Below are 17,233 nucleotides of genomic sequence, written 5' to 3' on the forward strand. Positions count from 1 at the left end.
AGGAGCTTATTGGAGACACCGAGGCCTGGATTTTGTTTGAACATGGATAAGTCCAACAGCGGACCTGGAAATAGTCAGGAATCTGGCACAGTAAAGGATGCAGGTGGCTGGATCTGATCACCAGGCGGCAAGCTTGTGAATAAGTGTGACCCAAATTTGCTCCCAGAACTCAGGGCTGTGCCTGCTCTGAAGTCAGGAGACACACAATACCTGACCCCCATGCAGAGTAAAAGCCACATCGTAAAGTCCTATTCGAAGCTGAAATTCTACATTCAGTTGTTCTGAGGAAGGATTGTAATTGAACTGGTTAGCATTGTCAAATGTGCGAATATTGCAATGGAAGAATTTTGAGGGTTAAGAAGCTAGTGTAAAAGTAGTCAGTATTACCAATGACTGCTGGGATTATGAGCAAATTAATTTATAACTCGTTTTTCGTGCTTGCAGATTAACTGTACATTGAAGGAATAAATTCCTTCTGGTAATAAATCTGGCTGACTGCTCAGATTGTGCCTTGATGGCAATGGCTGCAAATCACATGGCCCTCTCCACTTGTACAAGGCATTTGTCACCTTCTTGAGGCAGTGGTGAGTGGCTGTTTGCCTTCCCCATAAGGACTCAGATATGGAATGCCCCTTTACTAAGTGACATCCCTTGTCCATCAGTTATGGTTCCTTTAATTTCTGGGAGCATGTCAGGTTATCAAATTTGAACACAGAGAGAAAAAGAGAGAATGCAGCTCCCCATGACTCTCCCGCCTGCAAGTCTAATTAACTCTCACAGTGAGTTAGGGAAGGCACATTTAAGCCATTGTGTTCTATGGGCAAGTTATTGAAGACACAAGAGACTCATGTCAGTTTTATTTAGTTGGGGAGATTGTACTAAATCCCAGCAAAATGCATTTAAATTGCACAATAGTGGGTGATTTTGAATATTTATGAAGTCCCCATTGTTAATAGGCAAGTTTCTCACTACCGCCAACATAATCAGATGTTTTCTCCCCCAGGGTTCAGACATATGGTCTTCTGCATGATTCTCTGATCCCACCATCCACAATCTTGCTCATTCCAGTTCCACAACATTCAATCGTAGACAGCAAGAGCTAGTAGCTACATTGACCCAAGTAAACAACTAATTAGCTGGAGTGATAATACAGTCTCGAAGTAATGACACTTGCAGCCAACTGCAAGAGTCAATTAGCGTACATCAGTTCTTTTCCTATGTGTCCAAAATGTAAACTAAACAAACTACTAACATTGGTGCCTCAACCTTACATCAGGATCTCTGTGTACTGTAGCACTTCTCACCAATTAAATTATTTTACATCAGTAAACAGAACAATATCAGTGATCCAACATTTAATGGACCTTAAAAAGTTGTGGTCGAGGCATTGATTTGTACTTCCCCAATGTATGGGGTATGTTGCTGTCATTTTTCTCCCTCTTTCCTTTTGAACACAAGTTTAAGAGGGAGAGGCAACCCTTTCAGCGACATTTCATGTCAAATTCTTCTCATTACCCCTTCCCCACATGCTACGCATTAGACATAAAGATTGGCAGCTAAAATGGAAATTTGTTACCAAAACTCATGGCAACCAGCAGAATTCTCCTACAGCAACTGTATCATTAGCCTTTTTATCTATTGCTCTTTTCCAGAAAGAGGGAAAGAAGAATTATTTTAAGAAACATTACCTTATGATTGTTATTTGCAACAATGGGCAGAATTTTACATTCCGTCAAGGGTGGTTCTGAGGCTGGGGGGAGCATAAATGTGAATGGATGGGATTCCCCCGGGACCTCATGTGCCAAGCCCAGACACAATTTCATGTTTGGGCACGCAGAACCTTGGGCATGGAATCCAACCGCTCACCTATTAAGGCCGTTAAGTGAACACTTGATGGTCACTTAAGGGCATTATCGCATCCAACTTCAATTTTTAGGCTGGTTGAAGTGGATGCAGGTAGATGGGAAAATTACATTTCTACTTTTCCCCATCTTGGGCAGGAAGAGGGGCACTTCACTCTAAAGGCCCCCTGAGAGTTGAGGCATCCCCAGGACGTTGGAACTCCGGAACTCTCTCCATTGTGGTCTATCCTCCAAAACTGCAAACATAGAATCATAGAGTCTACAGTGCAGAAGGAGGCCATTCGGCCCATCAAGTCTGCACCAACCAAAATCCCACCCAGGCCCTATCCCCATAACCCCATTTACCCTAGCTAGTCCCCTCACACTAAGGGGCAACTTAGCATTGCCAATCCACCTATCCTGAACATCTTTGGACTTTTGACTCCTGTCCCAGCCTCAACGAGAGTCCTCTACCTTTCTGCCCTAGAATCTCAGGGACTTACCTTTTCAAAGGTCACAGGACTTAAACTCAGGCAGAATGCTGCGATACCACTTCTCATCATGACAGAGCTGTGTCTGGCTGGCTAGGTTGGAGAGCTCTTGGTCAATTTATTTGGCTGACAGTTCTTGCGGAAGGGACTTCCTTCCAAGAGCAGATGGAAATCTCGGCCACAAATGAGCATTAAATGGCAGTGGGATTTCAAGAGTCGCTCGCCATTGTTAAAATGCTACCCTATATCTTTGAGTCACTTACTGTTGATAACTTGTGGGTGGAACATCACATTACTTTCTCCAGTATGTGCGAAAGGGTTTGTATATCCATCTGAGAGAAGACCGAGATATGTTTCTGGGCTTTTCACAGATTCCAGGCTTACAGTTGCATTTTCTAAATTTCTTTGCACCTTAAAGTGACAGTATTCATCTCCTGTGCCCTTTGCAGAAAAAAAGCTCAATTAACTACAGGTCCTTTAATAATTTTTCTAGTGATAGGAATTCTGCACTCTCAATTTAGTTAGTATTGGAATCAGATTTTAATTTGTCATACATATTAATTTCAGAATTAAGGCTGACTTTCTTCACGTTTATTTAACCAATAAGTTTGCTGCCTGCCAGACATCTGCACAAAATAAAAAATATAATTCTTGAGACTGTAAACTAGCTCTAACCAAATAAATTGTACTATTACAAATAAAAGTAAAGATAATAACTATTCCTTGATCCAAAAGTTCACCTTTACATCACACCAATTCAACATCACGAGACATTTAATTTAAATCATCATACATAAGAGATGGAATTTGTTTTAGCTAGTGGTGTAAAATGAGCAACAGTGACTAAGCAAACTGATTCACTCCCCCTAATTTTCAAAAGAAATTTGGGTGTTATAAAAAGGGCCATTTTGCACTATTGCACATGAGAACTGGAGTGACACAATGTAGCTATAACATAGCAGTTCTGAGATACCATGGTTGGGATTTTTCAGCCACGCTCACCCTGAAACTGGACAATCTTGTCCAAAGTCAATTAACCTTTGCATGATCCGCTCCCCACTCACAACTCCCATGTCGGATGAGATGGGAAGATTCCCCCCCACTCCCCCATATATGATAATATGTAAGCAAATTATTAAATCCAAGGGGTGGAATTTGGCAGCCTTTCCCACACGTGTGATTTTCCATGCCCGAAGTCATAGACGTTACAATGGCTTGCCACATTTTGCAGCCCCACTTCTGTCAAGACAGTGGCATAAAGTTTCACCCAAAACCTACTGCCTTTATTAAATAATACAGAACTGAACTTTCCAACATATGCCTGATATGATTCCATGTGAGTGTTATGGAGGGTCTATACTATAGGCTGGATCTTGGAAACCCTAGGATCACTTTCTGACATAGGAATCCCTCTTCCCATTTGGGTAGACATGAAATACACCCAATATAATTCCTTTTTCTCCCTACGAGATGGATAGTACATTTCCACCATGGAATGTGTGCCTGCAATCTACCTGTCATACTGGAATCTTTTACACCTATTGTAAGCTTGTCGATCAGGCAGGGTATTAACCTGTTTCTAGGGCATTAATTCTGGGAGATCTATTCAAGATGGAACATCATCAGTCTGTCCCAAAAAATGGCCCCCTAGGTCAGAAGAGCCCAGTCAGGAAGAGCGAATCTCTACACTGGGAGTTATTTCAGTGTTGATCTCAGTTCTGCCAGGTGGACAATGGAAAAAGCAGTTAGTTTGGACTTGCCGTTGGCAGTTGTGATGCCTTTGTGGAGTACAGGACAGATTTTTACCCTGGACTCCCATACACAGATATAGCCCTTTTAATAGGGTGGAAGATAGTTCCTTTGAGAAATTATTGATGGACTGCGACTACAGACACAGCAGTAAGTAGTGAGCAGCATTATTTTTTTCACCCTTTTTGGAGGGGGACATCAAAAATGCACAGATGTGCCCATTGTGGCAGGAGTACACACCATCTTCATGTAAAATGAAAGAAGCTTCCCCTGGTTGCTGGAGAATCTCAGCACTTACGCTAGGATGAAAGATCCATGGTTGTTTATGCAGCATATTTTATTACTCATACAATATACATTTTTAACCTTTACTCTTAATTTCCTTGACTTGGCCCAATCAAAAACTTTACAAATATTACAGAAATCATTGTTCCACAGAATCCCTACAGTGCAGAAGGAGACCATTTTCACAATCCCACTGAGGCCCTATCCCTGTAACCTTATGTACTCACCCTACTAATCCCCCAATACTAAAGGGCAATTTTTAGGAAAAATGTTAGTTTAACTTAATATGTAAAAAAAAATGCTCACCAGTCCATCACATTTGTCATCTTTGATTTGTATGAACATTTGTGGATTCTGTACACTCTCAAACATGTAAACATTTGGACCGACTTCATGCACTTTCAAATATGACATTGGAGATTGTTTCCCTGTTCCTAAGCAAGTTCCACCAGAAGTGATGCACAGGCTCTGGTAAAGGCTAGTATTCAGCAAAACAATTGCACCATCTTTAAATGCATCCTTGAAATAAAGAGAAGAGAGAACAATACGAGTAGAAAACATTTCTTGTGCACAATAGTTCAGCCAAAAGCAATAGCTATTAATAAATCTCAAGATTGAAAGAATTCAGTTTTGTGAAGTTGTTACATTCAGACAGATTCTGCTGTAGCATCAATGATTAGACTGACAGAGTTCGCTATTGTTAAAGAGGAATTTGGACAGCAACATAAGTGACTGCTCATGGACAGATAAACATAAAATTCAAGAAGTGGCTATCAGAAGCACCTTGTTAATCCTGACGCTTTAGTATATTGATATCTCATCACTGAAACATGTGGGATGATATGAAGTTTCAGATACTAATTAATTTGCTATAAAAAAGTTATCTTCAGTCTGAATAAAGTTTCAATGTTGTAAAAGGAATAATTGTCAATCATCTTCTACTGCAGTGAAATTAACTTGTACAACTGTGGAACCTCATTTCTTCAGCTATGACCAATCTTTGGAGCTATGAAAACTAAAAATGGCTAAAACATTTTTTACTTATTATTTCTGTCTCCTTTATCTCTCATTACTGTCTATCTTTCTATTTTGCTTTCTTTCTGCACATGATTTGATATTGAATTCAATATCTAACCGGCATTTCCAGTTTCTGACTTTGTGCTGCTTTTTCACAATTTTCCAATCAGACTGGTTAATGGGCAATGGCGAGGACTTTTAGGGTGGTATAATTTCCCTATCAAGGAGACAGTTGCAAACACACCCCACCAACACTGTCTGCCCTGCAGCCACTGAACTCTCCAAATGTTAATTGGCTGGAGGTAGGTCATCCACCCCTCACCTGGAAGCCACAGCTAAGGGAGCTGCTACCAGATCTGATTGGCTGGTAGCTCTCAAATCCTTGCAGCATTAAAAGCTGCAGTGGACAGGCTTGGAAGTGGAAGTAGTTCCTAGAGTCTGTCCTGAGAGTCTAGGACCAGGTAAGTTTTGGGAGTCTCAGAGCAGGGTGGATGGTGAGCCCCAAGGTGAAGAGACCAATGGTTGGGGGTTAGTATACCTGCAGGAGCAATGTTTTAGCAGGCTGCTGATGCAGGTGCCACCCGCCACCCCTCCATCCCCCAAAAACCATTTCCCATCTGAGGCCTGAACACAGTTACTTTCTGGACTTCACTCCTGTCCTGGAACTCCTCCTGCCAGCCTGAAAATTGAAGCGGAGCTGAAAGCAGCCCTTAAGTGGTCAATAATTGGTGTTTGCTGATTTCCAGGAAAATCTCACTCATTCGGTTCTCATCAGTTTGCTTAGTGTTCAACAAAAAAAATCCCTCATGATACATCTGCACTTTTGTTTCCAGCAGTTGACTTTACTTTTCATATAGTTCAAATATGACACAAATTTTCTTTACTACTATTTGCTTGTAAAGTCGTCAACATATTGCACATTATCACACACTTAAAACTAATGTGTTCCATGGTACATGTGGTCCATGGTTTCCATGCAGCATGTCATTAAAAGTGTATGGCAGCATTCCACCATACAATCCTGGCACAAGCTATGTTGGTTCTGCAGTCAGAACATATCAGAATTCTCAGCCATCTGCTTAGTGGGAGTTTTCTTCTACTGATATTGAACTGAGAACCACTATCTGCATTGGAAAATGATGCAGTTTTTCATTCCTGTATGTAGTGAGTGCCCCCTGCTGTTAAACATAAAACAATAATCAGACAAATATGCAGATTTAATACGCTATTCAATTTTAATTTGCAATTTGATGAATTATCTTCCGTTTTCCTCTTTATTTTCCGAGGTGATGGCATCACTGAAATAATAATCCAGAGAACCAGGGTAAAGCTCTGGGGACCCGGGTTCAAATCTCACCAGGGGCAGATAGTGAAATTTGAATTCAGTAAAAATCTGGAATTAACCGTTTAATGGTGGCCATGAAACCATTGCCAATTGTTGTAAAACCCCATCTGGTTCACTAATATCTTGTCATGATTTGGCCTACATATAATTCCAGCATCACAGCAATGTAGTTGATGCCTTAATACCTTTGAGCCACTCAAGAACAATTAGGAATGAGCAATAATGTTGGCATAGGCAGTGGCACCCACATCCTATGGATGAATAAAACAAAATAATCCCAACCCTGGTCTTTTACTGTCTTGCTCCATGATTCATATGTTTATAACACTGAAAGACGTGTGAAGAAGTACGTAACAAGATCACAGTCACATAGATGAATTTTCTTTTCTGCCTTCTGTTTAAATTCAATACAGATGGAGCAAAATGGAAGTATGCACCACTTGCCCAGACATGACGTGGCCAATATCAGTGGCATAGGTCATTTTAATCAGCCAAAGGAGCCCATTTGCCCATCTGCTGGCAGTGTTTGGTACCTGAATACAGTTATACGCCCTATTGTACACAAAACATACCAGTAATTGTTGTTTCAGTGAGATTTTCTCATCTCTGCCACCTGTAAATCTGCATTTCTTTCAGGTTTCTAAGAGCATCCTTCACACCTCTGACTCTGATTTTCTCCTCTGGAAGGTTTTCCCATCCCTCTAACATACACTCAATCCAGTTGCCCACTTGATTTCTCCAGTTTTGGTCTGTGCATCACAGGCTGAATTTTCATGGACTGTCATGGTGCGTTTGGAGATTGGCAAGTCAGGAACATAGTGGGAGCCAAGTCATGATGGCTCTCTAATGCACTCCCCCAATGAGGATCTTTCCCCTAGGAAGATATGAACTATGTTCGGCTACAATACTACACATGCAGACAGCCAATTAAGTTGATTACTGACCCAATTAGATCTCATTTTGTGGATCATAGGCACTTTACTGCCAATGGTGTGATCCCTCAACACGTGCAAAAGTTGCCATCTCCATACAGATGCTTCTTTGTGGGGCCATTGGCAGGATTTCAGGTTGCACCGATGGAACAAACAATCACTTGGTGGGGTTGGAGGGCCCAAATGGCTTTGTCCCTGTTAACTTTGACTTTAAATACATGCCTCCACACGTCTTAAGGCACCCTTACATTCCCTGACTTGCTTCAGCAGCACCCAGCTCTCCCAGTGGCTGCCTCTGATTGGATCAACTGCTGCAAGAGTCCACCCAGCCTTCTCAATAGGATGGTGAGCACAGAGTAGCTAATTAAGAGGTTACCTCATCCACAGGTAACCAATTAGGAGTCTTTCTCCAAAAAGATTGCAGCATCAGGCGCAATGCCTGTAAAAGCTGGATCAGCGACCTGTTTGGTCCCAATGTTGGGATCCCAAAGCCCATAGGAAAACCTAGCCCTGTGTCTCACTTTCCCTGGTTGTTGAAGCTATACATCAGATGTTTATCAATGTAATCAGATTGACCAAGTACCTGAGATGCAGGTAGCAGGGAGGTAGAGCACAGCAATTGGGGTCATATTTGCTTAAAATGTCAAAACATTTGACATTTATCATGAAGTTGATGCTCTGGAACTAATTGCCAAATATCATGATTCATGCCATTGGTTTTTCACTATTATCATGATGTTGCCACCGGACAGTCAAGGAAAGGCAGTGACAAAATAAAACAGTATTAGAGAACTCACTCTAGAAAGGTGCGGGTGCCAGATGATGGATTATTGCAAGCACTGTCAAAGGACATAGCTTTTGCACAGAGGACACAATCTGCAAATGGTGCAAGCACGCACTTTATTTTTCTCCTCCCTCCCCATATCCTTACCCTTGTGCCTTTCTTCTTTTAGCTACCCAAACAAACTGCCAAGCAGTGGAGGAACAACAACAAGGCAGTTTTGATGAAGAAACACCTTCACTTGATCTCACAGCTACCAGTTCAGATAATGACACTGAATCTAACTTAAAGGATAGTATAGAGGCGAGATCTGCACCACTGAAACACCAAGCATGAGTTGCCTGCAGCTAGGGCACACCCGAGGTTACAGCCAAGTTCCTCTGTATAGAACATTGGTTAGGCCACATTTGGAGTACTGCGTCCAGTTCTGGTCGCCACACTACCAGGAGGACATGGAGGCTTTGGAGAGAGTGCAGAGGAGATTTACCAGGATGTTGCTTGGTATGGAGGGTCTCAGCTATGAAGAGAGATTGGGTAGACTGGGGTTGTTCTCCCTGGAAAGACCAAGAATGAGGGGAGACCTAATAGAGGTGTACAAAATTATGAAGGGTATTGATAGGGTGGACAGTGGGAAGCTTTTTCCCAGGTCAGAGGTGACGCTCCCGAGGGGTCACGGGCTCAAGGTGAGGGGGGTGAGGTTTAACTCAGATATCAGAGGGATATTTTTTTACACAGAGGGTGGTGGGGGCCTGGAAATCACTGCCAAGTAGGGTGGTGGAGGTGGACATACTGGGATCATTTAAGACTTACGCGGATAGTCACATGAGCAGACTGGGAATGGAGGGATACAAACAAATGGTCTAGTTGGACCAATGAGCAGCACAGGCTTGGAGAGCCGAAGGGCCTGTTTCCTGTGCTGTACTGTTCTTTTTTCTTTGTTCTCTGCAGAAGATTCAAATGATCAATTCAATGGGGCAACCTAAAGGGAATGCTGGTTGGGATGTACAACACAATGTTTGGTGCATTGGGTAATAATCTGGCACCGACATGGCACACAACTTGGTGCAGAGCTTGAAGCCCATTATTTCACGGTCACCAATGGATCCAATCATGATGCACTGTCTGATGACTGATTTTTTAGCTACCATTGCAATACACAAGATGTCCTCTGGATGTCTGGATGCTACATTCAAAGCTCAGGTTGAAGACATTCAAGGGCAACTTGCTGCCATGCAAGCTTAGACTGATATCATCAAGGCTACGGGTTTCAGTTTTCAAATGGACCAGGAATGTATCATCCCGCAAATTGCTAAGATTGCTGAAGTGATGTGTCCCAAGGAGCGGACGTGGCTCTATCATGTATAACCCTGCTGTCCTCTTTCTGGACGAAAGCATTTGTTCTCTCAGCACTACCACTCTGCCTGTGCACTTAAAGTTGGCCGTCCGCAAGCCTGCCTAGACAGTTCTGACCATGTTGAAATGCTGAAGTCCAAAATTGAGTCTTCTAAGTTGAGTTGTTCAAGATTGTCTTCCAAGGTCATCTGGAGTCACCTTTCACCAACCATGCTGCAGCCACAAGGCTAGCACATGATGGGATATTAGGACAGGTATAGGTGCATGAACCACAGAAACTAGGGGAATGTACAAAGGTAATTAGATGACATTCCAATGAAATTTGATTTGGAATGTTTATAATATGTTGGCTTTTCTTTATAAATTTTGGCCAATTGGATGTATATTGTTTAATGACAGAGGATAAGGTGTGAAATTGCAGTCATGATGGAGAATTATTCTCTCAACATACAGCTTCCTGCTGACAGCAATTCTCCCTTTCCACCGCCTCCTTCTTCCAAGTGTTTATCCTGCTGTACCTGACCTTTGTTCATTCCCAAATTAGGTTGTATTCTCATTGTCAGAGGATGTTCATTCTTGCTGCTGAGCATATGTGTGAGGTGAGATTATGCCCTTACCATTCCTATAAATAAAATAATCAATTAGTTATGTGAATCATTAATGAGGAATTAATGGAACTGAAAGCCATTTCCCTTTCATAATACCACGCTGACTCTGCCTGATCATATTACTATTGCTGTTACCACTTCCTTAATAATGGAGTGAACAATTTCCTGACAACTGATTTCAGGCTAAATGGCCTGTAGTTTCTTGTTTGCTCATACCCTTTTTTTTTTACAAATACCATTATTACAGTCTAGTGCTCTCAAAGAGGTGGTTGTAGAGATAGGGTGTACTGATTGAGATCATCCAACATTCCCTAGATTCCCGAACATTCTCAGTGGATTGGAAGGCAGGAAATATAACGCTTTTGGCTGGGCTTTCAGCCAGCAGTGGGATTTCGCTGGTCCCACTGTCATGTGTTTCCCATTACATGGAGTGCAAGCAGTGGGAATAGCCCTTGACAATGGCGGGACCAGAAGATCCCACGACTGGCCAATGGTGGACCACCTCTGCAATGGCAAAACACACAATGGGGAGTGCAGAAAATCCCACTATCCAATTCAAGAAAGGAAGGAGAGAGAAAGTGAAATTGACATCAAAGATCAGTCATAGTGTTGTAAAATGGCGCAGCAGGTTCAAGAGCTGTTCAAATATTCTAAAGTGCCATTCATCTGGCTTTTCATACTCCATTAATCTTGCACAACTCAAGATTCTAACTAGGGTAGAGTGCAAAATGGTTGTTGTAAGAAAGTAACATATGTTGAGTGATTACTTGCATATCAAATTATCCTTTCTGAACAAGATTCAGGTACTTACACAAAGCTACTCATGAAACTACTGATGAATTCATCAGTGACTTCAAATTGCCATTTTGGGTGGTGAAATGATTTAATTATTCATATTAATGTTATATATTATCATATTAATACCTTATTAATATCTTCATACACTCAATTTTAACAAATATATTACAAAACTTTGATAACCAGTACCTTAACATGGACAACAAAATCTTTGATAACGTCTGAATCATCCTTAACTGATGCATTAGCAGGCCTTCCTTCTAAGTTGAACGCAACTATCTGTCCAGGAATATGAACAGACTCCAATATTACAGAGCGATTGGTCTTAGGGTGAATCGTCAATTCACAGAGAATTCGAGTTTTCTCCTGTACCAGAACATATTATCAGAACATTCAATCAATCAAATGAAGTACATTAAGCTTTATGCAATGCATAATCGTAAAAATATACAAAATGAATGCTATTAATGTTACTCTCTCTCAACCTCTGTTGATTTGAATTAGAGTAGCAACAATGTTTGGTAAGATAGTTTTAAGTATCTTATATTATTTTAATTTGCACACTCAAATTAAGTATAATTAATTTTTTATTGGTGATATCACATTCAAATGGTGAGTGCTATCATAAGACTTAAGATGGGATTCTCTGGTCTCCTATCCATGTGATTGTCCGCGACAGGAGGCAAAATGCCATTTGCTGGTGGAGAGATTCTTTCCCACTGCTGTTTCTGGGATTTCCCACAGAAGCCATCCCACACCTTTGGAAACCCATGGGCAGGGATGCGCTACCAGTAAGACCAGAGAATCCCGCAGCCAGTGAACAGCCGGGGAATTCAGGCTTTAGTTTGAGATAGAGGAAATATATAAGTAGTTAAACCTCATATTTCAATTGTCTGCAAACATATGGCACTAACAGGTTTTGAGTTAATTGGAAAAGTTTAGTATTATCATGGTTTGCACCAGCAAGACAGATTAAATTCACATTGATGTAATCTATTACCGTGATTTTCTTAATAAATGCTCATTCCAGATTTGCAATAATAGGAATTGCAACTTATGAGTCTTATCTGAAGCCTTCTTAACACAATTCACCAACCCAGTCCTTCCTCATCTCCAACAAGTACAAGAAGATCATGAGTTCTTTTGAGACCATCTGTTCAACTGACCTTGTTACTCCTTCCTTTTCTGTGGCCCATTAAACCAAACCTTCCAAACTCTCCCTTTCCTAACCCATGTCTCACCCAACTTCCCTCATGCCCTCTCCAACATCATTTTGCTAATGACACTCACTTCCTTCTCCTTTGACCTCTTTTTCATTAGAAATTGACCAACCAAACATTCTGGTTCACATACAAGCTAACACTGTCATTGTTTTCTTTCCTCAAGTGCTGTCACATCATCCATCCTTTCATTTTCAAATCTTCACTTGTTAGAAAATAGTTCAAACCTCCTAACCTTGAAAAGTACTGACCAACTCCAACCCCCATGTTCTCTCATGTGTTGTAACTTTCAAAATCTCTGTTCGAATCTTTCCGATCACTAAAGTCCAAACATTTGTTTCTAACTGCAATCATGGTCCACTAATACTTCTTTTGCACCCCAATCTCCCCACAGCTTTTAATATGATCAATCCTGCCATCCTCCTCCAAAACATTTCTCTTCCACCATCTAATATACTGACATTAGCTTTGCCTGATTCCATTCTGAACTTTTTGGTCATAATCAGAGCATTGCCAGCAATGGAGTCTCTTCCCGACGAAACGCTGTTATCCCTGATGCCCACCAAGAATATCTCCTGTCCTATCCTCTTCATCTATAAGACACCCCTTAGCGACATCATCCATAGACATCCTGGGCAGGACTTCATGTCTGCTCCCATGGAATGGTCTTCCAGTCCCACCGAAGGTGCTACCAGAAGATCGTGTTTCTGCCCAATGACAGGATGCCTCACCATTGGAAAGTAAGCACAATTAATACAAAAACAGAATGAAGAAAAAGCTGGTCTCAGTAATAATGACTATGGAACCACTATCAATTAAGGATGGCATGGTGGCACACTGGTTAGCACTACTGCTTCACAGCGCCAAGGACCCAGTTTCAATTCCAGTCTCGGGTCACTGTGTGTGGTGTTTGCATGTTCTCCCCATGTCTGCATAGGTTTCCTCTGGGTGCTCTAGTTTCCTCTGACATTCCACAGATGTGCGGGTTAGGTTAATTGGTTAAATTGCCCCTTAATGTCAGGGGAACTAGCAGGGTAAATAAGTGGGGTTACAGGGATAGGGCCTGGGTGGGATTGCAGCTGGTGCTGTCTCAATAGGCCAAATAGCCTTCTTCTGCATTGTAGTGATTCTATGATTCTATGAAATTTGTAAAAACCCATCTATTTCACTAATGTCTTTGAAGGAAAGAAATCTGTTGGATTCTGACCAGGTCAAAATATCATGCCCATTCAGACCTCTCAAATGGTCAGCTTGATTCAAGGGCAATTAAGAAAGGGCAACAAATACTGGCACAAATCCCAGGATCAAATCAAGAAAAGGAGATAACCTTTAGGAACGGTAATCTGCATTCCTTAACTTGGCTTATATGTGACTTCAGCACTGTGGTTGATTCTTAATTGCCTTCTGAAATGGCCTAGCAAACCAGTCAGTTATATCAAACCACTAAAGAAATATCAAAAAGCAATCCAACAGACCATCTAGTATTGACCTAGGCATCAAAAACTACAATGACACAAAGAGCCCTATCGACCCTGTAAAGTCCCCTTTTCTAACATCTGGGGCCTTGTGCCAAAGTCAAGACAGCTGTCCTACAGGCTAGCCAAGCAACTGCCCGACAAAGTCACACTCACAGACTCATACTCTGCAGAATGTATCCCAGACACCATACCAGGTATGTCCTGTCCCACATGCAGATGGACCCACTGGAGGTGGAGTCACAGTGGTATACATTCAGGAGGGAATTGCCCAGGACTCTCTAAGGGTGTTTAGTCACTCCAAATCACTCTGCCCTTGAACCCATCAACTCCAGCTACTCAGGCCAAGGATGGTACATCTACTCCATAGCAGGCCAGGACCTTCCAGGCATCACGCCTCCAAAAATGACCACCAAGGTGGGCACCTACATCTCCACTCCTTCATTGACATTGAGTCAATATCCTGGAACTCCCTTCCTAGCAGCACCATGGGTATACCTACATCACGTGGGCTGCAGCAGTTCAAGAAGGTGGCTCTCCTACCATCTTCTCAAGAGTGATGCAAGTTCTTAATACATGTAAATATTTAGGCAGCTGCATATGTACAGAGTTTATGGGAATGGTTTAACAACCATTTAACTGGCCCCATTTTAAATAATATAACTGTTATACACCCATTACCTACAAAACAGATAGAATTCCAACAGAATACAGAAACAAATCAGTCAAGTACACATCCCTATATTTTTCACAATCAGTCTTTCAGCTTTCTCTCCATTCCTACACAAAAATCCTACACCAAAGTGAAACTGGATTACAATCTACTGCTTTCAACTTCACTAATTACTGATACAATATCACAAACGGTATTAAATTTTCTTACCAACCCACTAACTTCATTACGAACAACAGCAAGAGCTAGGTTTGGGTTGTCCACACTGCTGAATACTTGAATGCCCCTCTTTTTGACAGAAACCTCAAAAAGAGCTTTAAAAGAACAAAAATGAATTATGTTAATATAGTTCAATCTTATAGATCAGTAAAGATTCAAAACATACTTCTACAAATAGTTTTCACTGCTCACAGGAGTTACATAGGGGAGAAACGTGTTTGTGTAACCCAGGCAAGGCTGATTCCCCAGGGACAGGTATGCTTTTTCAATGATAACCAATGAATTTCTCTCCCATAATGTCTTTGAGCCTAATGGCTACCTGCAGACTAAGTTCTAACCGTTGAAACAGATTTAACTGGGCTTCTAGCTTTTCAACATGGAAAATAGAAGAAATAAAGTTTATCTTACCAACTGACCTCAGTTAGATAAAAACCATGGGGTGGAGTTTCATGGAATCATAAAATCCCTACAGTGCAGAAGGAGGCCATTCAGCCCATCAAGTCTGCACTGACCACAATCCGCCCCCCCACCCCCCTCCGGGCGTATTCTCGTAACCTCACATATTTACCGTAGCCAGTCCTCTGATACGAAGGGACAAATTAACATGGCCAATCCCCACATTTAACCCGCACATCTTTGGACTGTGAAAACTGCACATTCGTTAATTCTCCCATACTTTGTCAAGGTGCTGGGTTCTGACTGAAAACTGGTGTGTATCTCTCCAGATGCATTGCCGAGTTTTCAGACCAGATAATCAGAAAGAAATCTGGGTGGTTTATATTATCAGTCTGGCAGGGCAGAGCTTGATAGAGCCAGCAAGGCTGGATCCACAGAGTGCCATCTTTAAAGGGCATCCCAATCAGCACTGAAGTTAAACTCTCTCTCCCAGGGGCGGAGGACCCTCACTCCCAATGGTCCCCCCCGCCCCCCACAAATGCATTGAGGCAACCAGCCCACCACTGAAACATCGAGGTGACCACCCCAGCACAAAAGTATCGTGATTTCCACCCAATAAAGTTTTGGGGGCTGCCCCCTCCCTCCCAAACTCCATCTAGAAGGTATTGGGGGCTCTCCACCCAAAACCTCCCCAGTCGGAGACCGTTTCCCCTGTCCTCACCAGCATTGGCACCACTGCAGCAGTATAACGGGCACTCTCTCCTTCACAGGGAAGTTCTCCCATTCAAAGGCATTGGCCCTTTCCAATGCTGCACACCACCCACCACACATAATGAGAAAACCCTTATGAGGTACCCGTGATTGGCCCATCTCGGCAATGCCCCAGGCAGTGCCAAGCTGTCTGGTGGTAATGCCAACTTGGGTTGGGGTAATGCCAGAGGCAATGCTGGGGAGTAATGCCAGGCCATTGTCTGGGCATATCCTGGGAGCTATACTTATCTTAGCGCCCCAGCGGGATCTCCTCAACTAAAACCTGTTCTTCTGAAACTTGTAAACCTCATCGACATGACGTTATGCCAAACAGGTTTGAATATTTAGTGACAGGGGATCATGTGGTGGGGAGTCTGTTAACAGTATTCAAATTGATTAAAATCCATTGAAATGATTCCCATTCATTGTGGACAGGAGACTCATTTTTCATCAGCATTAGCCTAAACCTCTGTATTGTAAGTCCAGTGAAATTGCCACTATGCCGCCATCTCCCCTGTATCATTAGAAATGTGTGATTTAGTGCATAAGATCGCATGAACTCATGATGTTGCTGTACTTGCAATTATGATATGTTGCACCATGTGCTGGTTCAGTGAGAGATATAAGCTGAGATTTTCCAGCCCTCCCTTGGAAGGGTTTTCCAGTGGCAGAGGTGGCTCGCCATTGGCCACTGGTGGGATCCTCCAGTCCTGCTGAAGTCAATGGCTGCTTGCGTTGTTCACTGGACGCGCTTTGCAGAATCCAACGCAGGACAGAGTCACCTTCCGATCCCACAGTGGGAAGGGCTGGAAAATCCGGGCGATAATATGTAAATCTGTGACAGGAAATAAACTTATTCAATTTACAAATGTTTGAAAACTTAGCTGTACCTATGTTATTGCAGGCAGTAATTTCCATGCCAAATATTTCTATAATTCTATTGTTGCACTTGTAATACTTCTGAATGGGATTTTGTTTAAAAAATATTTTATTTCTGCTTTGCACAAGGATTTTTTGAGAAGATGAATAATTGAGCAACACTGTTTTTAACAATGTCTGTTTTGCAGAAGAGCTCTAAAATTTGTAAAACAGTGTAATCAAATTAGTGTTGGGAATTTCAGACACCTTTTACTCTGTGAATGAGTCAAAGTCGTTATTCCAAACTGTATATTAATTAAATTAGGTTACATTAGGAAATAAATGTAACTACCAGCAAGTCTTATAATTACTTTGTGAGCTCAAAAATATAAATAGAATGTGACATCTCCTGCTTAGACATTTTGATACTGTTCATTTCCGG

At 41.9% G+C, this 17,233-nt stretch overlaps 1 protein-coding gene across 1 annotated transcript in view; it reads right to left on the bottom strand.

The window, feature by feature from the left end:
* LOC145346377 (oxygen-regulated protein 1-like) overlaps window positions 1-17,233 on the bottom strand; it is a 208,018-nt gene that overhangs the window by 120,645 nt on the left and 70,140 nt on the right. Inside the window, exons 15-18 of the mRNA XM_080193537.1 lie at window positions 14,779-14,882; window positions 11,390-11,566; window positions 4,673-4,885; window positions 2,596-2,773 (exon numbers count right to left, since the gene is read on the bottom strand). Coding sequence (XP_080049663.1) covers window positions 2,596-2,773; window positions 4,673-4,885; window positions 11,390-11,566; window positions 14,779-14,882 — 672 coding nt within the window. The remainder of the gene's footprint in view (window positions 1-2,595; window positions 2,774-4,672; window positions 4,886-11,389; window positions 11,567-14,778; window positions 14,883-17,233) is intronic.

This window comes from Carcharhinus amblyrhynchos, chromosome 8 (genome assembly GCF_965287045.1).
Source record: "Carcharhinus amblyrhynchos chromosome 8, sCarAmb.v2.hapA, whole genome shotgun sequence".
NCBI lineage: Eukaryota > Metazoa > Chordata > Chondrichthyes > Carcharhiniformes > Carcharhinidae > Carcharhinus > Carcharhinus amblyrhynchos.